The sequence below is a fragment of the Poromitra crassiceps genome, assembly GCF_964638095.1.
Source record: "Poromitra crassiceps genome assembly, chromosome: 1".
In the NCBI taxonomy this organism is placed as follows: Eukaryota; Metazoa; Chordata; class Actinopteri; order Beryciformes; family Melamphaidae; genus Poromitra; species Poromitra crassiceps.
Genome location: NC_139623.1, coordinates 117,164,913 through 117,191,768, shown reverse-complemented (window position 1 = coordinate 117,191,768; position 26,856 = coordinate 117,164,913). Strand labels below are relative to the sequence as shown.

General features: G+C 44.4%; 1 protein-coding gene across 3 annotated transcripts in view; it reads left to right on the top strand.

Annotated features, from left to right (window-relative positions):
* Positions 1-278: 278 nt before the first annotated feature.
* The window catches only part of nagpa (N-acetylglucosamine-1-phosphodiester alpha-N-acetylglucosaminidase), a 128,929-nt gene continuing 102,351 nt past the window's right edge, over positions 279-26,856 (top strand). For 2 of the 3 annotated variants that reach the window (XM_083636439.1, XM_083636438.1), the window contains exons 1-3: positions 279-434; positions 7,722-7,927; positions 13,853-14,120. In XM_083636439.1, coding sequence (XP_083492565.1) covers positions 352-434; positions 7,722-7,927; positions 13,853-14,120 — 557 coding nt within the window. In that variant the 5' untranslated portion in view covers positions 279-351. The remainder of the gene's footprint in view (positions 435-7,721; positions 7,928-13,852; positions 14,121-26,856) is intronic. The other variant, XM_083636440.1, reaches the window with a different exon arrangement.

The following is a 26,856-nucleotide window of genomic DNA, read 5'->3' as shown; positions in this document are numbered from 1 at the left end:
TTCTGGAGTATTTAATATCAACACGATTAATAAATCGAATTTGAAGAAGTTATTATAGTTATTTGGTTCTTTATTGTTTAATTATGATTAGTGTGTTTGTTTGATAGGAATTGCACTCCAGATCAGTAGGTGGCGGTAATGCACCCGAAAGTTGTTTGCCAACCGCCATTAAACGCAAAAGAAGAAGAAGAAGAAGAAGAAGAAGAAGAAGAAGAAGTTAGATGTTTCGTTCTTTTAGCTTAGCTCGATAGTGCGACGTTAGCTTGATGAGTGGGAAACAGCGGGGGAAAGGGGAGTGTGGCAGGCAGGTCCACACTTTTGATCTGCGCATGCTGTAATCATTCTCCTCATATGGCAAAAGTCTCAGAGAAATGTCAGTTAGTGTGGCTACTGCTGTGCCTCTGGGTTTGGCTGTCAGACACCAAAAACACAAGGTAAGCTCGCTTTAACAAAATTATATTTTCGTTTGGTTAGCCGTTAGCGAGAGACAAACTTTGCTAGCAAGACCATTTTTCAACTTACCAGGCAGTCCTTTTCGTGCCGAACAGGGTTTTACGCTAGCTTGATAATACATGGAAAATAAAATGGTCATATTTGAGTAGTAGCTAGGCTGGCACTTCATGCTAAACTAATGTAAGATTCATAAGGTAAATAAGTGAATTAATCAATAAATTGACTCATACGTCAATTAATTCACAAGACATTAAGTTAATTACAATATTTGAGTTCATTTAGTAAAAGGAATATTTTATGTAATATGTTGTTATATTGAGCTTAAATAGCGCTACATGTTTATGTTACACTGCTGAATCGACCTATCTGTGGTTAACTCGTATTTACTTGAGTAGAAGTGCTTCTTCGTGGTTAGTCAGAACCAGAGTCGTATAGATAGAAGAGTCCCGACATCTCCATTCACTCCAATGGACCATTTTTTCCCCCCCAGGAAGTAAGGTCCTGGAACTCGTGAGTAAAAAAAGCAGCACTGTCGAGTTGCAGCAAAATAGACACTTTGTGTTGTACTTTGAAAGGGTTTTTCATCCCTTGAATCAAATTGTACATTATCAGCTTTATTTTAGCATGCCTAAGTAGCGCGAGACCCATTCCTGGCTGTTCATTGGCTAATGAGTCGCATTTTGGTCCTCCGCTGACGCCACTCTCTCTCTAGAGCAGTGGTTCCCAACCTTTTGTGTCTTATGTACCCGGGCCGTTGAGCTGTTTTTCCATGACAATAGTACCCCTCACTCATGCGTGTTGATGATTAGATACAAGTAAATCTTTACAAAATATATGTTTCACTGAATTGCCGGTGTTTGGGCTTTTTAGTTGTTGTTTTTTGCCATTATCAGTAGCAGAACAGTGTAGCAGTTGACACTTGCCAGCAGAACTAGTTGCGGCACACACATCACATTTTAACAATGGGCTTATGAAATGACTTGGAATATATATATATATTTATTTATCATTTAGGAGGTCAATTGTATTCCCCAATCATTCCAAGTACCCCCTGCAAGCTGCTCAAGTACCCTTAGGGGTACACGTACCCCTGGTTGGGAATCACTGCTCTAGAGGACACTAGTCAGAACGAGGAAGTGTGTTGTGTTAAAGCTGTGAAGAGTGTGGAGTCAAGTAATGTGCTGCCGAGCAGAATTATCCGTCTCCGTCTGGCTGTTTATTCTTATTTAAGAGTGATCTATTCAACCACCTATCGAACCCCCACATTACACTAACTGATTACACCTAACTTGCCAACTGTTAAAGTATTCGAATTCGTATCAGGGGTCACTCTGGATTGCAAAAAGTTCAGTTGACTAACGTTATCTCTTCCACACAGACGATTCACTCCCCTCATCTGACTGACCTCACGTAGAAAAATCTATTTAAGCCTTTTAAAACCCGTTACAGCATCAGCATTCAGTTCTTGATTTAATCTGTCCTGTGGCAAATTCCTGATAACAGTCACTGTTACTGGCACAGTTAGCTTTCAATTTTGTATGCTCTGACTTCGTGATATCAGACTCAGTCTTCACTAGTTTGACATTATATTTGACATAGTCTCCAAAGAAACCTGCCAGTTTCAGTGAAGAGGTCGCTGCAGTGAGACTCTTCGGCCAGCTGGTGGAGGTGTTGAGGCGGGCTGGTCTTAATTGCATGGTAGTTCGAGATTTTTTTATTTTTTATTTTTTAGCACACATTAAAACATACAGAACTACTGAAAGTTAGCAAGTTAAACAACAACAACAAAAATGCAAAGTAGAGGCAAGAGACCCGCCATGGCCTATACGAGGCCTCTACTTGTGAATAACAACATTTTCTATATAAGATAATTTATTTCAAGAGTGATTTCCTTTGTGGGGTATCTCAGGTGTGGAAGTTTATTCTTGTTTATTATTAATAAACAATAATAAACAAAGAATCCATGAACAACTGACACACTAATTCATAAAATGTACCAATCCCAAAAATGTGCCAACTGATTCAGAACGGACTGACTTTTGTACATCAGGTGCCAAAAAAAGTGTTAAAACTAAAAACTTGCAGCAGAAAGTGTTTCAGGAGAGTGTTGGGTGAGTGAGCGACTGAGCTTAGCAACATGTCAAACATAAAATCTGCAGACAACTAACAAATGACAACAACTGTGAGCAAAAACAATCAAAAATCACATAAAAGTATTTCTGTTGTCTGTTTTCAGTGGATTCTTGCCATGCTGTCATGTTACAGTGTTCCTGAGATTGCATAATAGTTGTATAAACCTGACCCTTGTGGTGACCCCGGCCTCCAGAAGCAGCCAGAGCTGAGTGTTAAATGGTTTCTGTCAGACCGAGTGCCAGTAGGCTACAAGTAAACATCCTCCCACACTTTATTTATGATTTTCTTTCAGCATACATTATCAACAACAACGCGAGAGTCAACGTATTCCCATTATGTAAGAAAAGATAAATAAATACATGAAAAAAGATACAACAACAATACGTACACTTAAACTAAAATGTCTTATTTTTGAACAGTTGAAGCAGACTCCAGGTTGTGCAGGATGTGTGTGCAACCTTCAGTATGGGATCCGTTGGCATCGACTGACTTCACCTGTAGTGTATTGAACAATAATATGTTGTTGGTTAAATTCACTTAGACATTGATTGGTTGTTATCTAATCATTTGATGACGTCACGTCCAAGTCAAACATCAGATCTACAGTATAGAAAATTGATCTCTAAAGATCAATGGGTCACATCATGGATTTTCTTCCGTTATATAGTGAATGGTGAAACTAATTTCTATCATCTCTCCTGGTATAAATGGTGTGACAGTAATTTGTTTTCATATTCTTTGAGCTCCTGCCTCCTGGTGTGCTGGAGGCAAAGAAAAAGCAGGTAAAGTTGATATAAAGTGGTTTAATCTGAAACTGCGGCTCTGCTGTGTGGAGAACACATTCCTTCATCTGACGCAATTTGACCATAAGTGACCTGCCGTGTGAGTGTGCGTGCGTGTGTTTGGAAGTCAACACAGCAAGTCCGACCTTGTTCAGGATTTATTTATGGCCTCACTCAACTGTTGAAAACATATTTTGCTTGTCTTGAATTCCCTTCAGTGGATTTGAGTCAGGTTTTTAATGCTGTTTGAGAGGAATGGGTCTTCTTTAGGGGTGCACCGATCGATCAGCAAGCAATCTGTATCGGCCGATTTTGACCTCAAATATGCGATCGGCTGATTGCCGATATTTTTTTATATTATTATTATTATTATTATTATTATTATTATTATTATTATTATTATTATAAAAAAAAAGCCCCATCACTAATCAGGCTTTCCAACGATATAAAATACAATGGCAATTGGTATTATTAAAGGGGAGAAATAATCGACCTAAAATAAAGTTTCCAAACTTTCTTTGAGGAGTTATGATGATCGGTTGGGCAGATATTTCCCATAGGCGATCGGCAATCGGTGATCGGTGGCAAAAAACGTGATCAGTGCACCCCTAGTCTTCTTTTATTTATTTTTATCCTTTCTTACTCGTTCATTGTCACTTTGGTTGAACCTGTGACATTTAAGTCTGTTTGCCACTTTTCCACAATAACATCTGTCTACAGTTGAATCTACAATAGAAGTAATAAGGAGTGAAGTCAAGTGACTTGTGTGAATACTATATACAATTCCGAAATACGTTTTCTTTCCATAACATCTTTCATGTAAAACTGCAGCCCAAATGTGTTTCACATAAATAATACATAAAACCATGAGTGAGTTAAGCATAAATACTTGACAAACAGTAAAATAGTTGATGCAAAATATAAATAAAATAATAAAACAGAAAAAAGGGTATGCATAAAAATAACTTGTTCTTAAAAATACCAAAAGAGGTTGCCGTCATTATGAGATCTGAGATTGTGAGATATTATACTATTTGATTTGGATTCACACACACACACACACACACAGACACGCGCGCGCGCACACACACACACACACACACACACACACACACACACACACACACACACACACACACACACACACACACACACACACACACACACACAAGCTTGTGGATCAGTACTTAAAGGGGCCATATTATGCATTTCTTAATTTTGTATCATATATATGTTGTTACAATCTTGGATGGTCATATTAAACATGGGCTAAGCTTCAAATAAATAGGTGAAGGTGTTTTAATGTTACCCCCATGGACCCCCCCTCCCCCCCATGAAGTCTCGTAGACGAGAGGACATGGATTTGTGCGTGAGCATAGTTCTAGTGACGTCAGGTAAGACTTGTTACCATGGTGATGCCAACTTTGCCAAACCTAGCCCGGGCCCACGGCGCGCGCGCCCTGCCCCTCCCTTCCCTGTTCTGACATTCCAGTAGACTGCCGCGACAATGTAATCACAAGGGATTTCTGCATTCTGGCCTCATTTCAATCTAGTATTAAACATACTATTGGTTCATGTTGGAATAAAAACACTGCTTGTATCGATAAATATGCACCATTACTACTAAAAAATGAAAACATAATTTTGAAAAAGACCGAAATAACAACTTAAATCGAGCTCTGTTTAGAGGGGGGAAATCAGCGTCAGGCTGCCTGGAGGAAAACGGCACACCAAAAAAATCGCCACTCCTTGCCTTTGAGAGTAAATCTCAAAGGCTGTGAGGATGCTGTGTTTGCTGCAGCCAAACACAGCATCCCCTCCCTCTCCCTCTCCCTCTCTGCACGATTGTGATTTGCAGTGGTTCTCAATGTGGGGTCCGGGTCCTCTGTCTGGGCAGAGGTTTGCAAACACAAACTTTCACTCCCTGCCCGCCTGGAGTATTTCGGAGGGTGGGGGTTCTTAAAGGAACAGGACCTAAAACAGAGCGTTTCAGACAGAGGGTGAACTGAAGGGGGCAGTGAGAGCCAGTACAAGATAAACAATTCGTTTTTTAAACTATGAATGATGCAATAAGTTACTCTACTGGAGGCCAACAATAAAATAATAATACATTATATTAGCAAAATATTGGCCCTTTAATGGCTGAAATGGTTGAAAATGGCAAGGACCAAGACCCCTCCCAGAATGTTGACAGTATTGCATCTTTCAAAAATATAATGTGGGCAGAAATAGCTTCAAAATTGGTGTTTAGTTACTCATAACGTAGTTCACGTTGGAGTACCTTCAGGAGCCTTTTGAAGCCTGCATTTTTCACAATGGAATACGGGCGTATATCCTTGCATACGAAAGTTGCTATAGCCTCGGTTATTTTTAGGGCACATGGAGAGTTGGCTGGTAATTCTAATGAATCCTTCAGTTGATTTTGTTTCAGTCCGGACAAATTGTCTTCAGATAGCAGGAGATCTGGCTCGCTGATGTCTCATCAGGTCACAGGTGGTTTCAGATATTTGTTGTATTCCTTCACACACGGACCCGGTCTGCTGATCTTGCAAATCGCTTTACTTTTGTCAAGCTCGTTTTTGTCTTTGAATCCGAAATTGTTCCAGACATATCTGCCTTTGGTTTTGCCTGCGTCCGCCATCTTGCAGGTTTCACTTCACCGAGAGAGATCGCTTTGCGCATGCACGAAGAATGAGAGGCAGAGGCTGGTGGTGCGTTCACGGGTGAAAAAAAGAAAGAAAAAAAAAGCGATCTCTGGACATATGAATTGATATCAAAGGATTAAAGTCAAAATCGGAGAATCAACTTTTTAAATCTAGCCCTATAGAGACACTGCGTAACGCGTCATCATTCAGAAACCATGCCCAAGACGGGGGAAAACAGAAAGCCCCCCTCCAATCCTGGCGTTCTCCTATGTCACGTGCATGGTTGCGTGTTGCACAAAAGATCGTATATACGGAAGATGAACACTCCAACTTACTTCCTTGACAGCTAGATCCACATGTTTCTTCTCGCCAATTAACAATGGCTTCCTTGTTTTGCTCAGGAGTACAAAAAAACTTTAACTGGCGATTTTTTTACATTTGTTGTCTGCGCAGCCCACCACACAACAGCTTTTAGCTATGTTTAATTCAAGGAAAATGACGCTGGTGTGTGGAAATGAACGGAGCCTTTCCCCCATGATGGGCGTGGCCTATTTCATGCAGTGTCTCTATTTGTGAACCTGTTTGTCTGGACTTGTCTGTACCCGTAGTCTCTCTGGACGATGACCTGTTTGTCTGGACTTGCCTTCTCTCTGTAGAGTTTCTTTGGACGATGACCTGTTTGCCTTGACTTGTCTTCTCTCTGTAGAGTCTCCCTGGACGATGACCTGTTTGCCTTGACTTGTCTTCTCTCTGTAGAGTCTCTCTGGACGATGACCTGTTTGTCTGGACTTGTCTTCTCTCTGTAGAGTCTCTCTGGACGATGACCTGTTTGCCTTAACTTGTCTTCTCTCTGTAGAGTCTCTCTGGACGATGACCTGTTTGTCTCGAGCTGTCTTCTCTCTGTAGAGTCTCTGTTTGTCTGGACCTGTCTTCTCTCTGTAGAGTCTCTGTTTGTCTGGACCTGTCTTCTCTCTGTAGAGTCTCTCTGGACGATGACCTGTTTGTCTGGACCTGTCTTCTCTCTGTAGAGTCTCTCTGGACGATGACCTGTTTGCCTTGACTTGTCTTCTCTCTGTAGAGTCTTTCTGGATGATGACCTGTTTGCCTTGACCTGTCTTCTCTCTGTAGAGTCTCTGTTTGTCTGGACCTGTCTTCTCTCTGTAGAGTCTCTCTGGACGATGACCTGTTTGTCTGGACCTGTCTTCTCTCTGTAGAGTCTCTCTGGACGATGACCTGTTTGCCTTGACTTGTCTTCTCTCTGTAGAGTCTTTCTGGGCGATGACCTGTTTGCCTTGACCTGTCTTCTCTCTGTAGAGTCTCTGTTTGTCTGGACCTGTCTTCTCTCTGTAGAGTCTCTCTGGACGATGACCTGTTTGTCTCGACCTGTCTTCTCTCTGTAGAGTCTCTCTGGACGATGACCTGTTTGTCTCGACCTGTCTTCTCTCTGTAGAGTCTCTGTTTGTCTGGACCTGTCTTCTCTCTGTAGAGTCTCTCTGGACGATGACCTGTTTGTCTCGACCTGTCTTCTCTCTGTAGAGTCTCTGTTTGTCTGGACCTGTCTTCTCTCTGTAGAGTCTCTCTGGACGATGACCTGTTTGTCTCGACCTGTCTTCTCTCTGTAGAGTCTCTGTTTGTCTGGACCTGTCTTCTCTCTGTAGAGTCTCTCTGGACGATGACCTGTTTGTCTCGACCTGTCTTCTCTCTGTAGAGTCTCTCTGGACGATGACCTGCTGCTGCCGTATGCGAGCGGCCATGGCCCCTCCCACTCCCACCGCCACATCAGGGAGTGCCAGCCCGTCGTCCACGGCAACGTCACCTACGAGACGTGGCCTTCCAGTCAGCACGCTGGGCTGCCGGTGGCCGAGTCCTCCGTCTTCGTGTCGGACATCCCGGGAAGCTCTAGATGGGTCTACGGTTAGTGAACTACACCAAAGCTCTAGATGAGTCTACGGTTAGTGAAGTAAGCTCCTTACACATCAAGAGCGATGCGAATATACGGCATGAAATTGCGATGCGAGTTTTGACCCACCTGTCAATCACAGCCACAGATGTGTACACGTTGGAAGCGAATTTCAGAAAAAATCGACCGTGGTTCGAAAAAATAAACACCGCAATAACGCTCAGCGAAACTTCACCGTTGGTATGCACGTTGCATTGACTGATATCGGTTCAGAAAATATTATTGACGTGCGAATTAATCGCACGAAAAAAACCGCTCCCGATGTGTAAGGACCTGTACACCAAAGCAGAGCTTCACACATCTGATACCTACTATTGAAATTGGATGGGATCCTGACAGGTTTGATGTATTGATAGTTGATACAGGTTGTTTGGTCGACCTCACATCCATTTACACAAATTGCCTTAAAGGGATACACCACTTTTTTTTTAAGTTGAGCTCATTTGCCACATCCCCCCCACATAGCCAAGGTACCCCCTGCCTTTACCGGCATTGTCCAAGCAGTATACAGTGAGATACAGTCGTGAAGTTAGTAATTATTGCCATAGAATGGAGGCCAATGGTATCGCTGTTAAAAATCTGCCAAAACACACATCTCACGACGCCAAAATACATGTTGTGCTTTGGGGACTCACCACAGGATGAAATATCAATCCAAAATGCACATAGCAGTGTTTTTAGAAGGAAAATAGACAGCCGGCATGCTCCACATCTACACCACCAGTCCATCCCGGGTTCGTTCTCTCCCCTCGGCCGCCCGGCTGTTCGGCTGCCTCAGCCTCTCGTCTTGCCCGCTCTGCTTCTAAAGCCTGTAGTTCTTCCTCAGTATATTCTGGTTCAAATAGATAAGGTTCGGGGTCTTGGTTTGTCCAGTAGTAATCGTCATCATCCTCTCTCACGAAGTCCGCCATGATCAGTAGTTATCGTAGTTGTCCTTTGTTTTGGTTAGATTGGTTTCCATGGTGCTTGAGGCGCTGTGTGAGAGCTGTGTGAGATCAGTGCACCCGGCGGCCATGTTTGGAAAGTAGTGCCGGCTGTCTATTTTCCTTCTAAAAACACTGCTATGTGCATTTTGGATTGATATTTCATCGTGTGGTGTGTCCCCAAAGCACAACATGTATTTCAGCGCCGTGAGATGTGTGTTTTAGCAAATTCTTTACAGCGATACCATTGGCCTCCATTCTATGGTGATAATTGCTAACTTCACAACTGTATCTCACTGTATACTGCTTGGACAATGCCGGTAAAGGCAGGGGGTATCTTGGCTATGTGGGGGGGATGTGGCAAATGAGCTAAACTTAAAAAAAAGTGGTGTATCCCTTTAAAAATGTACATAAACAAGTGTCGCCCACCGCTTTGAGAATCAACTGACATTAAAGGAACACTCCGCCCATTTTCAACCAGCTTTGTATCATTACAAAATCAGTAGTATATCAGAAAACTGTAAACCGTTTTGCAGACATTCATTTAGTTTGACAGTCACTGAGAGTTTATTTAAGTTGTGGACCAGTGACATGCACAAATTGACATAACACAACATTGCAAAAAGTGATTCAGCTGCTTCAGTGATTGGATTTCCCCATAGGGATCATTGAAGAATAGTAATAATAGTAATAGTATTTAAAAGGAAATCCACACACTAAAAGTATATATATTGATTAGGGATGCACCGATTGCCATTTTCTTGGCCGATTCTGATTTCCGATTTTTGAATAGTCTGACTTGCCGATACCGATTTTTGCCGATTCCGATTTTTCTTTCTAAAAACAACAATTGACAGCTTACACAAACGTTTTTGTAACTTTGTTTGAAAATTAAGATTCATAGAACAATTCTTACATCTAATGGGGATCCAAATAATCTTATCTTATCTTATCATTTGCATGAAGTAGGACCATCTCACTCAAACACATCTCAAAATAAAAGTGTTCCAGGTTAGGCTACTGGACAGAGCTTTTTTGTGCAAATACAATGAATACAAAAATTAAATTAAATCCAATAGCCTATATCCCACAGCTATCATGCATTTACTTTTCCAAAAGAAAACAGGTGCAACAGAACATCAAAATGATTCATGGACAAGGAGTTTATAGACCGGCTCCAGACCAGTCCTCTTGAGTAGAGGGGAAATGAGTTTATGAGTTACAGTAACGATCTTCAGTCTGAATATCAGGCGGAGTTTACACACAGTCCGAAGTTTGGTATGCGTATTTTTATCTGCCATCCGAAAAAATATCGTCACGCACAGAAATCCTTGCACACTTGTGAGTCCGATGCATTTTTATTATTATGTCCGTCGTTCTATTTGCAATACGAAACAAATAGTCTCTCCTGTATCTACGTTACAACATGACTGACAGGCTGAGGCACCAGCGCTGATGTGGAATCGAAAAGGCAGGTCGGGGAATGGTTATGCTGGACACAATGCTCGCGTTCACCTCGCCAAGTCGGCTGTGCACTGTGGCCGGGTGCAGCAGCACTGCTTCCCGGGTAGAGAGAGCAGAGAGAGGGGGGCCAGTGAGGTGAAGCGAGCCGCTCAGACTGGACTCCAGCCGAGCGGGACTCGGCCGCATCTCTGTCTCCACGGCTTATTTTCGACTTGCATGTGTGACAAACTGCGAGATTTGTCTACTTCACTGACGGTGAAAAAAATCCACAACGAGGAAGGTATGCTGGCGTGTGTGGTGTGGTGGCTGGGTGCCTGTCTCGGTGCTTTGGGGTGTGCGCACGTCATGTGAAAATCGGCTCACAGAATCGGCTACTTAGAGTGACCGGCGCAGATCACCGATCGAGGCCGATCACGTGAAAATCGGCCATTTCCGGTCACGTGCCGATCGATCGGTGCATCCCTAATATTGATTGATTGATTTTACACGTTTCAAATAAAAAATATGGATCTTCAACTCATCCCATCACTGAAGTGTGGCACAGCACCCACTAGGGGCAGTATTTACAAATCAAAACATATTCACATCTAGAACAACCAAACAGCACAGGCTTACATAAGCAAAGAAGAGATTTTTCTGTTAGTTACACCATTCTATAGGATTACTTTGACCATAGATATGCTGTTCATTTTTCAACCACATGCACTGTATGAAAAGCTATACAAATGGAAGTGACATCAACATAATCAGAACAGAATCCTGTATAATACCTTTGAGGTCGAGCAAAATCCTGAGAATAAACCAAGAAACCACAAGCAAAGGGTTGGGGTCAGTAAAGGCCAATTTCTGCTTCATCCCTCGACAATTTTGAAACTGTCTCAGGACAGATATGACGTCAGAGAAGAGACAGAAAAAAGTCTCCCCCTACACTTTTCTTTGCTGTCGCCTACCTGGAGAATGTTGTAATGTCGCAGACAGCGTCATATTTTGTCGTGCACTGTGATTGGCTAGAGGGAGAGTTCCGTCAGTGTAGCGGTCTCTGAAAGCCAACCTGCCCGGTCCAAGATTCAAGATTTTTTTTTTAATTGTCACTCCGTAGTACAAGTATCACGTGTGAAATTCTTGTGCTGTGGACTCCGTTTACAACATAGTACAAAATAACAGGGCATATGGGTGCAGGAAAACAAGAGACACAACAAGCAATAAGGCAGTAGAGTGATAAGACAAGTCAAAGACAGTGGCATATAGGGCTGGGCGATATGAACAAAATCTCATATCCCGATATACGTCATTTCATATCCCGATACCGATATATATCACGATATAGCATATTTTCTGTAAATTAAATTCTATTTATAGTTTATATAAAGTGACCACATGGCCATTTATTTATGTAGCAGTTAAACCAGTTAAAATGTTGTCAAACCTCACAAAGGATACATGCATTCAGAATACAGATAAGCATGGCTATTCTTTACAACACAAATAATAATAATTAGTTGCAGGGCAGTAGAATGAAACACAAACTGAACCACACACCACCAGTTCGATTTTCAAAGAGGACACTAGCATTCACTAGCATTTGCTATTGATGTGTTTGATTTAAGCACTAATCTGGAACTCCCTGTTCCTGAGGAGGGGGCGGGACTCGGGAGGGGCCGCTGTTACCATGGAGATGACTGAAACCTTTTGGCGAAGTATGAATTAAAAACGGCGTGCGGGTCTTTTATTTCTGTCGAGAGACACTTATCAAAAATGTTGAGCGTCCTACCATAAATTAACCTTTAGGTTCTGAAAAATCTAAATGTTTCTCTTGTAAATCTCTTTTTGTTACCTTTTTTCTTTCTTGAATTGCCTATTTGAAATGGATGCACCAGAGAAGCCTTAGCCCCCGTTCACACAGGACGCCCAAGCAATGCTCAACCTAAGCTCTACCTACGCTGAACCCACAAGTTTCATTTAGGCGTCCTTGTTAACGGGCGAAGCCGTTCACCCCACCCGCGCGCGTGCCACGCTCACGCCTTGCTCAAGCGATCGTTCAGGATTCACGCCTGTTCCGAGCGTGACGCGTGCTGAAGCCGAGCATTGATCTGACAAGCCAGGCATGAAGTCAATGGGAGTTGTGGGCGGGTTCAAGGTGCCGAGTAGGCGCTGAGAGGAAAAGAGAAGGCTTCTTGTGTGAACGGCTCAGCGTGAGCCTGCCTCAAGCTTCAGTTCTGCTTACGTTAGGCGTCCTGTGTGAACAAGGGCTTACATCAGGTGTGCATGTGTGTGTTAAATAAATCACATACAATTGTACTCTAAGGATTTTTAGTTCTGCCTACGTTGTTCCTACTTTGTGCTTGTCTACAAACTGTATGATAGTGCTGTCATCGTAGGTGAACGGAAAAAATGCAAAGTGAACTTGCTTGATTAATACTATTGGCTCATTTCCACCACATATAACAGCACAGTACAGCTCTACTCGACCTGGTCTTACTCGTCTCTACTTGATATAGACTCTGTTTCCATAGCAAGTTTACTCGCCTCCGCCCACACCTGGTCGTCATAGCAACCGCATATCTGCTCTCCGCCCATAGCCGAAGTAGGCTATAAGATATAACGTTAAAATTAAATCCATACAGAGAACTTTTAAACTGTTTATGAAATACTGGTGCCTCTAAATGACCTACAGTGTACATGGGCAAATGTGACAATCGGCCAGGAGAATGGATATCACTTTGTTGTTAGTCAAACTCACTTGCATGCGGTGCGCGGTGGTCGGGGGTTGCGCTACAGGGAGAAGTGAAGCCTCTACCCCGGCGGCCTCTCACCAGGCAGGACCGTGGCTTCAATAAACCCCCGCCTGCGGCCTAGCGGAGCCGATGCTGCACACAACTACAAGGGCTTCCTGAGGAGCAGACTTTTTCTCTCTCAAAACAATTGAAAACCACCGCCATGTTAAAGCTGAGTAAGGAGATCGATTTTATTTCACCAGATCCGAAGGCAGCAACACAAAAGACTGATGGAAATAACATAACAGAAGAGAAGGTAAGCCCCACTAAACTGGTATGCAGCATTGACAGTCAGTAGATAGAGTAAACACGATTCTGCCTGACCAATCAGTCGTCTGCAGTGTTTTCACGTCACCGTATGGTACTGGGTTCACAGCGCTGGAACCTCAACAAAGCAGGGACCAAAACTAGCACGACTCAACCCCGACTCAACCCGGGCTGTCCACGTTTTTGATCGGTGGAATGAGACAAAAAAGCGAGACGAGCTGGGTGGGGCCGCGCTGATACCAGCGGTGGAAATGGGCCATATGTGGACGGCCACATATAGTATATTTTGAGAGACAAGCCGAGGGCCACATAAAACCGAGCTGCAGGCCGCAATTGGCCCGCGGGCCAGACTTTGGAGATGCCTGCTTTATATCATGTACATTTTCTTAATACACAGCATGTGGACTTTCGCATTAAAGTCTCATTCCCTCTCCTTGCCGCATGTCCCCAGGTCACATGACGGTGGTCCACGACCCTGTGAACACGCTGTCTGTGTTGGAGCCGGGCGGGCCGGGCGGCTGTGGGATGAACCAGCGGGCGCTGGTGGAGGAGACGGCAGAGAGTGCGGGGTGTCTGTATGCCCAGAACGCCGGCTTCTTCAGCACCAAGACAGGCCAGTGTCTGGGCAATGTGGTCAGCCAAGGCAGGCTGGTCAGGGACAGCGGGGGCGTGCAGAACGCCCAGTTTGGCATCAGGAGGGACGGCACCCTGGTGTTTGGGTAAGACTAGATTCAATTTTCAATTCAAACTTTATTCAAGACACACACAGGGGGGTCCATAGTGAAGAACACATAAAACATATAAAAACAAGACAAAAACAAAACAATAAATCAACAGGGCATATACAAACAAGGCAGGACTTTCAGCCTTATCTCTGCACATACAGGCTAGAGCGCCAGTGTCTCCATAGCTTAGATGACAGCCTAACAGAGCTCTTGGCAGTGAAGACCCCACTTGTTTGTGTTAAACCATTTGTTAAAAGTAAGTCATCCTCTCCTCCGTTCCTCCTCTCTCTGGCTCTGTCTCGTGTGTGTGTATCGCGGCATACCGGTCTTATTACAAGGTATGAAGTGGTCAAATGTCCGCGATGACGGGGGCGCGATTATACCGGAAAACAACTTTCACACATGAAGGCATTACACCGCTTTCTGGTCATTTCCCGGTATAAAGCGCATGTGTGAAAACGGCTCTGTTGTCTGTATGGGCCGCAGCACGCTGGTTTCTCTGTGGGGGGCCTGGTGGTGGCTTTTTGGGCAGTGTGTGGCCTGTGGGCCGGTGGTTTCCGGGGTCCCCAGAAAGAAATTGTGATGATTTAGTTAGGATATAGTCTTATGTGAATAACATTTTGGGTGAAGCAATATTTAGCTATTTTTCAAGAAAAGTGGGAGCAGTGTAAGCTAGTGTAGAAGTTAAGCTAATAAAAACCATAACAGCACATATAATTGACAAAAAACTCTAAATAAATATACAGTATTTACTCTAATGAGAAAAGGAACAATTATTGATGGTTAAAACTGAATACTGAATAATGACATCACAACAGTCTAATCCTAAATTAAAATGAGATATTCCTCTAAATCTGGCTTCAAACGGCATATATATATATATATATATATATATATATATAAATAATATACATATTTGGAAAACAATAAAACACAAAAAAATGGTAGGCAGATGTGCTTGGTTGTGGTGGCTTTTGGTGTTTTGTGGTAAAAGTGGCTCTCCTATTGACTTTGACCTGCCAGTGCGGCTCTCATCGAAAGAAATAGTGAGGATCACTGCTCTGTTATTAAATATGCACTTCGTTTTATTAAGAGACAGGAAAATACAATGCAGGCCGATGCACTTGCTAAAAAATTACAAAATAATAGTGCCACTGATTTCTGGAAAGAAATCAGAACTATTAATAACTGTAAAACATCGTTACCGTCAAGTGTCGATGATGCAAGTGGCCCAGAGGACATATGCAATCTGTGGCAGAAAAGGTTCTATGAATTATTTAATTGTATCCCAAGTAAGCCCTTCCAAGTTGGCACAGTCGATAAAGATGAGGAGGTGGCTATCACCCCACAAGAAATACTTGAAGCTGTCCTGAAACTAGACAACAATAAGGCCTGTGGGTTGGATAACATTGCTGCTGAACACTTGAAAAATGCCAACAGGAAACTGCATATTTTACTTGCTATTTGTTTTACTGGGTTTTTGGTTCATGGTTCACTACCAAAATCCATTTTATCTGTTATTTTAGTGCCTGTCATTAAGGACAAGGTGGGTAAGCTGAATAGCTCTGAGAACTACAGGCCGATAGCTATAGCCAGCATTTTATCAAAAGTACTGGAAAGAGTTCTCCTCAGTAGGCTGGAGCAGTATTTACTGACAGCTGACAATCAGTTTGGTTTTAAACAGAAACATGGCACCGACATGTGTATCTTTGCACTCAAGGAGATATTGGACAAATACTCAAGTCAAAACACCACTGTATTTACTTGTTTTATCGATGCCTCCAAAGCTTTTGACAGAGTCAGTCACTGTAAACTTTTTAACAAATTATGTCTGCGAGGGGCTCCCAGATATTTGATAAGGATTCTGGTTTACTGGTATGCACACCAGACTATGCTGGTTAAATGGGGTAATTCTATCTCCGCCCCATTCCATGTAACCAATGGGGTAAGACAAGGCAGCATTTTATCTCCTTTCCTTTTTAATGTTTTTATGGATGATTTATCTGTACAATTGAATGCCTGTAAAACAGGGTGTATCATTGGTGACTGTATCATCAACCACCTCATGTTTGCAGATGATTTGGTGGTCCTATGTCCTAGTAGTGCTGGTCTCCAGCAGTTACTAAGAGTGTGCTCACAGTATGGAATTGATTTTGATATCAAGTACAACGCAAAAAAGAGCATAACTCTGATCGTGAGAAGTAAGGAAGACAGTAAGCTGGTATTTCCTGACTTCTATCTGTCTGGTATGACACTGAAAGAGTGCAAGGAGACCAAATATCTAGGTCATTTTATAACAAATGACCTATCTGATGACAGAGATGTTTTTAGACAGCGCCGTAAACTGTATGCCCAAGCCAACATGCTTGTTCGCAAATTCAATTTCTGCTCAGTACCAGTGAAAATCTCACTTTTTATAAAGCGTACTGCACTCCGCTATACACGGCCCACCTGTGGCGACACTACAAAAAGGGCAGTCTGCAAAAAGTGACAGTGGCCTATAACGACTGCATGAGGCTACTGCTCAAAGCCCCAAGATGCTGTAGTGCCAGTCAAATGTTTGTAGAAATAAATGTACCCACTTGCCCTGCTGTATTACGAAACCTGATGTATAGATTTATATACAGGTTAACAGACTCTGTGAACAGCATCATTGTATCACTCTCTAATGCAGCGGTTTCCGGTTTGAAGGTATACCCCGGTTTGAAAAAGTCACGGTATCAAAACCACTAAGATTTGTCGTCATACCTTCTCCACGGTATCAGCTGTTTCCCCAAAACAACGTGCCGGTTGCTTGCAGAGAGCAGCTTACGCGGCCCCTCCCACTTGCTGCATGCCTACCAAGACGCACAGTAGTGAGGAGCTGTCCCTGACTGTGTTTACAACCGTGTGTGTGATAAAGCAGGAGAACGCAAGGACCCCCCTGAACCTTCCCCCCCCATTTAAAAAGACGACGTCGGCTGTATGGGAATATTTCGGCTATTGTAAAATCACAGATGGCCATAGCCTCAACGCGAGACTCATCAGAATGAGTCTCGCGTTGAGGCTAGGATGGCCAGGGCTTAGATCTGCGTGAGCACGACCCGTCGTTATTTCTCAAATTCAAGGTACATTAAAAAGTTGTCTTGCTTCAACATACATTGCATTGTATTGTAGGAGTAGCTAACGAACGTCAGATAAATACTAGGCTAATGTTACCTACTGAGGCAGCTAACATGGCTAATTAGCTAGCTAACACCAGCTATCTTTCTCCACTAACTAACGTTAATGACACGTTAGTTGACTGAGCGAACGTCGCTGTACAGCAGGTCGTTATCAAAACGTATTGCACTGAAGAGAAGTAACATTAGATAATGACGAAAGACTCCTCCAACCTGTCAGTGGAAAATTATGCACAAACTTTGTGTGTGTGTGTGAGTGAGAGAGAGAGAGAGAGACAGAAACAGGGACAGAGGCAGAGGCTGTGTGTGTGAGGAAACAATCATTATTTGTGTCCAGTGTTCACTAGGGCTGGGACGGATCACGGATAATCCGTGACCCGTACGGATCAGCCCCCACGGTTCGGCACACGGTTCGGAACGACGTGGTCCGCGGACCCCCCCCCCCCCCCCCCCCCGTTTCATTTAACGTTTAACGTTAGTGTATGAGAATGCCTGCAGCGCAGCCAGACACAGACAGGCATCATCATGGCAAGCACAAGTGAGCTTCCTCATCCCTTCGCTGTAAAGTCTCTCTGAAGGCTGTGGCTAGTGGCTACTAAAGACAGCAAACTTATTTCAACACCTCTGAAAAAGCACAGGAATGCGAGCAGCATGTTGCGCGCTGCACAAGATAGCGAGAGCCACAACACGCACACACACACACACACACACACACACGCGCACACACGTTTCACGAACACATTATCACCGGACGGTGAAATGTTGCCTTGGACACATAACAACAAAACAACACGTGCGGCCACCGAGTAGGGATGGGCATCGAATTTCGAATTTTCGAATAATCGTTGTTATTATCAAGGTCGACTTTTATTATTGAAATTCGAAATTCGAAAAAAAAAAAAAAAAAAAAAAAAAAATTTTTTTTTTTTTTGAGTGAAATGTTGCATTGTCTCCCCTGATTCTAAGTATAGTCAAATCGCTATAAGCATTTTAAGCAAGGTTTATGGAAAAATGAATGGCGGATGAAATCCCATGAAGAGGGAGAGGGGGTGACTTTGGCACCCCTTTGGCACTCAGACCTGAGCCTACTAAATATTTAATGAACCACAACCACTCATGATTGTCAAAACTGTTTTTTATTTTCGAAAATGTCAATGTAAAAAAAATTAAAAATGTAAAAAAAAAAAAAAAAAATTTTTTTTTTTTTTTTTACATTTTTTTTTTTTTTTTCGAAATTCGAATTAAATTCGAATTTGGCCAGCGAATTTCGAATAGTGTTTTTGCTAGAAATGCCCATCCCTACCACCGAGTAGCTTAAAGGAGAACTTACCTCCAAAACACTTTTTTTCAGCTTTTAACCAATATATATGACTTTGGGGGTGATGTGTGAAGAATTCTGGTCAGAATTTCCACATTTGACACCAAACTGTTGCCATTTTACCATTTGTATCATTTTTCAGCAGAATAACTGGCATAAGCGCCCTCTAAGGGTCGAACACTGCTTTTTTTTTTTTTCTCAAATGAATGGGAGATTAGGGGCACACTGACGTCACAGTGCCCCCAAAGACTATGGGATTTCAAGATAATTACTCCCCTACCCCCCCTGTACCCTTTCGGCTCCTCAGAACTCCAAGCCTATATTCCTATTGAAGTTTGCTCTTAAAATACTGAACCAAACGTCGTCAAAGTTGGCACATGTCTTAATTATAGTTAGTTTCCCGCTGAATGTGTCACTATCTTACCTGGATAAGCTCGAATGATGATGTTTATATTATCAGTCCGAGTGGGAAGCACTGTCTCCAGCCCAGGCAGGCGGGAGCGGGCGGGAGAGAGTCGTACTGTAAACCTCATGCACTAGCGCCAAGCTCCGGCGGCGCGCGCAGCAGAAGCTGGGCTCTCTCGGTGTCTCTGTGTGTGTGTGTTTTGCTGTGCGGATTGGGTTTGACCGTTTGATCAAGCAAGTAGCTCCTGTGCTCTTAAAATACTGAACACCACGTTGTCATATTTGACATATGTCTTCATTGTAGACAGTTTATCGCTGAATGTGTCATTACATTATAAATATCTTACCTGGATAAGCTCTAATTATGTTGTTTATATTATCAGTCCGACTTGGAAGCACTTTCTCTCGACCAGTCAAACGGGAGAGTCTGCACTCTCATGCACCCGCGGGAGCGCGCACAGCAGACAGACTGTGAATGGGCGGAGGAGGAGGAGGAGAGATCCGACAGGCTACTCAGCTACTGTGCCCGTCTGTGAAAAGCGTCCTGTCCAGTCGCACCTTCGCAAAAAGATGCGGGATTCCCTCAATCGCACAAAGAAAAATCGCACACCAGCTATTTCTGTCTGTGTTTGTTTGTTGCTCCGTGAGGTTACAGAGCGCCCCATGCATGGAGGAGCCAGGCTGTTTCGCCAGCCAGGGCGCAGCCTGCAACTGCGCTGAGAGGAAAACTTTTGCACAACTTTTAACAAGAATCACGAAAAGCCCCAAAACGCAAATTAAAAACAGATTTCATTGCACGGTTTATCGCTAGTTGTACGAGGGAATGACGTGGAGAAATCTCGCATTGTGTTACCCCAGAGCGGGGGGTTTCTCCTATTGTGCGGTGATGCTGTAATGAGCCCATGTCACTTTGCTCTCGTAACGTAGTTTTGACACCTGCCATAGAGATACATGCAGAAAAATAATTAAATTTCTAGTTCGCCACTGAATTACCAAATTGATATAACTTTCAACCATTTTCAGATTTTCTGTTTCCATACAGACCAACAGCATTGGCTAGTTGTTGATATTTATAAAGATATTGCCCCTCTCAAATAAATTATTTTTGAGGCAGTAGGCAAACTGTAATGGCGTCGATTTCCGAAAAAGAATCTTGACTTGAACACAGCCAAAGAGTCCAGTATAGACAAGAGCATATGTAATTTCTTGGTTTTTTCCATAGGTATTTTCAAATCACTGTTCTAATACATATCTAGGGGGTAAGTCCTCCTTTAACGTAGCATCAACGTTATGTTTCCAGACTCACCCGGTCTGGTCTGTACCCGTGTCATGTGACTACGTTAGCAAGCAACAGGCAGGAAGTTAGGCGCAGTGCCACCTAAAACAGGAAGTTGGGTTGTTTTGCCTTCAGAGTAAAAGCATAAATTGTGTCATGAGAAAAACATATTTTTTGAGCTGTGCAGGGCAACAAATGGTTAGAGAAGTATAATAGTATTAAAAATTCTAATCGAAAATCTAATTTTGAGAGAAAAAACCTGATGTAGCCTATTTTTTTTTTTTTGCTGATCCGAAAAATCCGTGATCCGTGGCTCAAAATCCGTCACGCGATCCGATCCGTGGGTTTTCTGATCCGTCCCAGCCCTAGTGTTCACCCATTACAAAAGAGAAGTTGGTATTTGATATTATTATGTTTTAGTTTCACATCAAATTACACGTTTACATTTATAAGTAAGAATAGTACTATATTACCTAAGCACACACATACTTGCCAGTTAACTGTCATTACAGTTGGAGGTTACATTAACATTCATTCTCAGTCCACAATTCAGCAAACTGTTAAAAATAAAATACATTTTGTTCATTGGCATTTTTTATGCCACATTTGACAACACATAAAGGTGCGCAATACCGCGATACCGTGGTATTTTTGTCCAAGGTTATCATACCGTCAAAAACTCATACCGTTGCATCCCTAGTCTTCACAGTCCATGTGGAAGACGCGTGTTGAGACGCATGATAGTTGAAACACGGGGGGGGATCGATCTCTCAAAACACGGAGCAATTTAAAGTATCCGGACTCCGGAGAAAGCCTAAGCGAGAAATGCCGTTTCCCACTGCCTGCCTGCAGACAGCAGCATTCATTTGTATTGGATCGCGTTCGCGTCGCCATGTATCCCAAGCATATGTCTCTGTAGTCTGCACGGAGCGTCATCAGAGGAGAAATGTCTTGTTTTCCACGGCCTGGCACTCAAAGAGCAGCATCGCACAATTCACATCGTACTTTGTCGCCTTTCTGGACGAAATAGTCCCACAGCGGGCTGTTTTAAACATGCTTCCACATGTTCCTTTCTGTTTCTCCTCCTGTCCCATTCACTCGTCTCAAAGCAGAGAGGAGCAGAGGGGGGCGGGGGTGTGTGGAGTACATGCTGCATGGAGCTCGGTGTCCCCCACCCCGCCCCCCAAAATACAGCTTCTTTCACGGCTATTTTTACATGTGATCCCTCAGGTGTGAAGGGAAATTCCGGGAAATAGCCGTTATTGATTTACAGGCAATGTTCCTGTACGCATGTGTGAAAACGGCTCAGGTGTGCGCAGTTATGCGAGAGAGAGAGAGAGAGAGAGAGAGAGAGAGAGAGAGAGAGAGAGAGAGAGAGAGAGAGAGAGAGAGAGAGAGAGAGAGAGAGAGAGAGAGAGAGAGAGAGAGAAACTATCTCTAACTGAGCATTCACGTGAAAACACCCCGAGCCATTCACAGCCAGTCAGCAAAAGACCCGACGAACAAATCAATCAAAAACACTCGATTCCATTTCCAACACACATCTTCATTGCACTGCATGGAGGGAATAGCTACGCCAAACTCAATTTAAAATTGCGGCACTTTAAAGCCGCCCTGAAGGCCGTCCTGCAACAGCAAAGCAGCATGAAACAATAATTATAAAGCGCTGCTGACCTAACATAACCTGTCCTCAATTGACTGACTTACTTGAACATCCGTCTATGTCACCGTGCAGCCCCCAGCCATAACCTCGCGTCACCGTGCAGGCCCCAGCCATAACCTTGCGTCACCGTGCAGGCCCCAGCCATAACCTCATGTCACCGTGCAGGCCCCAGCCATAACCTCATGTCACCGTGCAGGCCCCAGCCATAACCTCATGTCACCGTGCAGCCCCCAGCCATAACCTCATGTCACCGTGCAGGCCCCAGCCATAACCTCATGTCACCGTGCAGCCCCCAGCCATAACCTCATGTCACCGTGCAGGCCCCAGCCATAACCTCATGTCACCGTGCAGCCCCCAGCCATAACCTCATGTCACCGTGCAGCCCCCAGCCATAACCTCATGTCACCGTGCAGCCCCCAGCCATAACCTCATGTCACCGTGCAGCCCCCAGCCATAACCTCATGTCACCGTGCAGCCCCCAGCCATAACCTCATGTCACCGTGCAGCCCCCAGCCATAACCTTGTGTCACCGTGCAGCCCCCAGCCATAACCTCATGTCACCGTGTAGCCCCCAGCCATAACCTCATGTCACCGTGCGGGCCCCAGCCATAACCTCATGTCACCGTGCGGGCCCCAGCCATAACCTCATGTCACCGTGCGGCCCCCAGCCATAACCTCATGTCACCGTGCAGCCCCCAGCCATAACCTCATGTCACCGTGCAGCCCCCAGCCATAACCTCATGTCACCGTGCAGCCCCCAGCCATAACCTCATGTCACCGTGCAGCCCCCAGCCATAACCTCATGTCACCGTGCAGCCCCCAGCCATAACCTCATGTCACCGTGCAGCCCCCAGCCATAACCTCATGTCACCGTGCAGCCCCCAGCCATAACCTCATGTCACCGTGCAGCCCCCAGCCATAACCTCATGTCATCGTGCAGCCCCCAGCCATAACCTCATGTCACCGTGCAGCCCCCAGCCATAACCTCATGTCACCGTGCAGCCCCCAGCCATAACCTCATGTCACCGTGCAGCCCCCAGCCATAACCTCATGTCACCGTGCAGCCCCCAGCCATAACCTCATGTCACCGTGCAGCCCCCAGCCATAACCTCATGTCACCGTGCAGCCCCCAGCCATAACCTCATGTCACCGTGCAGTAGTGTTGTCACGGTACTCGGTACTTCGGTACTTGGACGGTACTACATTGCTACGGTACTGAACGGGACCTGTTTTTCATGGTACCGAGGGTACCGAATTTACTATTTAGTTTGCCACCATGGCTTGGCTTCATGGACCCAGCCGCCAGCTAACGTTAGCCTGTCTGCCTGATCAACATACATACATATACTGCGCATACGCGTGATTTCTAACCCCACATAGGATAAGCAATAACCACGCCCTGTGGCGCCTGGATTGGCCAGGAGCAACACTGGAGGGCACGCACAGGCAGCGAAGATAATGGCTAAAAAACAGCTACAGCAGGAGCGGCTGCTCCTGTCCTATTCCAACAACTCAACTTGTTGAGAAGAAGAATGCAAAGAGTCGCATTTGGAAATATCAGTCCCCAAAGTCCCATCTGCAAAAAGTGTGAAAGGGAGTTCCAAACCAAACAGGATAACACATCCAATCTCGCCAAGCAGCTGAAAGACAGGCACCCAGACCTGTTCAAATGATTCAAGGTGGGTTACTTCTTTCAAACGGTGTAAAATAACATGTTTAACAACATATCAAACAGACCTTATCCTGTCACATTTGTTTTTGAGATAGCTGGCAATGCATTGTGTAACCAAAAAACGTTTGCGCTAACGTAACGTGTTTTGTAATGGAATCATTATGGGACCCGGCTAATACCTGGTACAGCGTTAGCTAGCATAGTGTAACACGTGTGCAATGCAATGTTTGTAATGGAAACATTATGGGACACGGCTAATAGCCGAACTTAGCCATAGTTCAACATGGCATCAAAATAAATACAAGCTTCTTTCGGGTGAAACATGTCCGTGAATTAAAACTAGCTACATAAAATTGCTTGCACTCTACATGTGTGTATGTGCAGTTCTCTTTATCATCTCTTTATTTTAGTAAATCTCACTGACGTTACTTTCCATTTAACAGTATGCGAGAGATGAAGATGAAGAGGAAGGCACAAGTCGCGGAGCCCAAAAGACCACCCAGCAGACAATTCCTGATGTTTTTGAAAAGCAGAGGAAATATGACAAGAACTCACATGAAGCAAGAAAGTGTGATAGGGCATTGGCAGAATTCCTATGCATCGATCAAATACCAATATACACCGTTGAGAAAAAAAAGGATTCCAGCAATTCTGTGAAATAAATTAAATTATAATATTTAATATAATAATACAATTAAATACTTGAGGGCTTCATGTGTTGCACTGTCTGTACTCACTGCCATACATAGTTGAATGTAAGAAGTAAGCAGAAGCACATTGTTTTGTTTTAAAGTTGAAGCCTACATGCCATTTGTTCATTGGAAATGGTTGCATACTTTAATAAAGGAGAATATGTTCAAGAAATATCAGTCTGTTTTTTTTACCGTGGTACCGAAATTGGTACCGAGTACCGTGGAAATTCACTAGTACCGGTACCGACTACTGAATTATTGGTACCGTGACAACACTACCGTGCAGCCCCCAGCCATAACCTCATGTCACCGTGCAGCCCCCAGCCATAACCTCATGTCACCGTGCAGGCCCCAGCCATAACCTCATGTCACCGTGCAGCCCCCAGCCATAACCTCATGTCACCGTGCAGCCCCCAGCCATAACCTCATGTCACCGTGCAGCCCCCAGCCATAACCTCATGTCACCGTGCAGCCCCCAGCCATAACCTCATGTCACCGTGCAGCCCCCAGCCATAACCTCATGTCACCGTGCAGCCCCCAGCCATAACCTCATGTCACCGTGCAGCCCCCAGCCATAACCTCATGTCACCGTGCAGCCCCCAGCCATAACCTCATGTCACAGTGCAGCCCCCAGCCATAACCTCATGTCACCGTGCAGCCCCCAGCCATAACCTCATGTCACCGTGCAGCCCCCAGCCATAACCTCATGTCACCGTGCAGGCCCCAGCCATAACCTCATGTCACCGTGCAGCCCCCAGCCATAACCTCATGTCACCGTGCAGCCCCCAGCCATAACCTCATGTCACCGTGCAGGCCCCAGCCATAACCTCATGTCACCGTGCAGCCCCCAGCCATAACCTCATGTCACCGTGCAGCCCCCAGCCATAACCTCATGTCACCGTGCAGGCCCCAGCCATAACCTCATGTCACCATGCAGGCCCCAGCCATAACCTCATGTCACCGTGCAGCCCCCAGCCATAACCTCATGTCACCGTGCAGCCCCCAGCCATAACCTCATGTCACCGTGCAGCCCCCAGCCATAACCTCATGTCACCGTGCAGCCCCCAGCCATAACCTCATGTCACCGTGCAGCCCCCAGCCATAACCTCATGTCACCGTGCAGCCCCCAGCCATAACCTCATGTCACCGTGCAGCCCCCAGCCATAACCTCATGTCACCGTGCAGCCCCCAGCCATAACCTCATGTCACCGTGCAGCCCCCAGCCATAACCTCATGTCACCGTGCAGCCCCCAGCCATAACCTTATGTCACCGTGCAGGCCCCAGCCATAACCTCATGTCACCGTGCAGCCCCCAGCCATAACCTCATGTCACCGTGCAGCCCCCAGCCATAACCTCATGTCACCGTGCAGCCCCCAGCCATAACCTCATGTCACCGTGCAGCCCCCAGCCATAACCTCATGTCACCGTGCAGCCCCCAGCCATAACCTCATGTCACAGCCTTTCTTTTAATACATCCAACGTCAAGCCCTGTGCCAGCGCCTGTGAATATCTGCGTCGTGTTGTGCCAAAAAGTGATTTGCTGCAGCTCCAAATCCGTTCATGTTATGTTTGTTAATGCAACTAGCTAACTTACTGCACATAAAAAAAAACGAATGGGAAAATGTCATGTGCTCTCTATCTACCTATCTGTCATCACAGTGCCAGTCAGGGGTCAATTCCACTTCCTTATTAGGTTCATGCTGGCGCGACAAATGCCTCAAGCTGAAACATTGACTTTCCACATGTGGAGCTTTGTTGTCACTATGTCACTATGTCACTCAGTGCACGTTGTACATCGGTATGTTCGGTATGTCTGGAATTCGTCCACAGAGAAATGTTTCGTGGTCTCTGGAGTCCAAAATAAAGTGAGATTAAAATGCGTAAATCTTTTTAAACGCGTTATTTTTTCTGTAATTAATTAATCGAAATTAACGCGTTAAAGTCCCAGCCCTAATATATATATTGTGAACCACTGGTCTAGAAGAAGTTTTGCCCATGGTGTAGTGTAATCGTTTTCAAACTTTTTGCAACTGAGGCACACCAAAGGGCAAGACAAAATCTCAATGCACACCTACTGTATATATCCGTGCAAAATAGCCTCATTAACACGTGTTATCACTCTAAACACTTTATTTACTAATGCCAAATCAAATTTGGCAAGCAACTGTTATTACTCAAGAAATATTAACAAAATAATTCAGGAATTAAGTTGAAACTTTATAAAATTACTACATCAAAGCAGCAACACACCCACTTTTGTATAGTTTTAGGCTATATTTGCAATAATAATGTATGCTTGTCACAAAATCCCAAGTCACACTTGCACTTACCTCAATGCGCACCAGTGTGCCTAGGCACACCATTTGGCACACCACTGGTCTAGTGTTTAAAAAAAGCAAACGTAAATCGTAATATCGAATCACAATACTTAAGAATCGCAATACATATCGAATCTGCACCAAAGTATCATGATAGTATGGAATCGGGAGATAAGCATATGGTCCCAGCCCTAAATTCAGCAGGGTTGCATTGTCTTTGAACA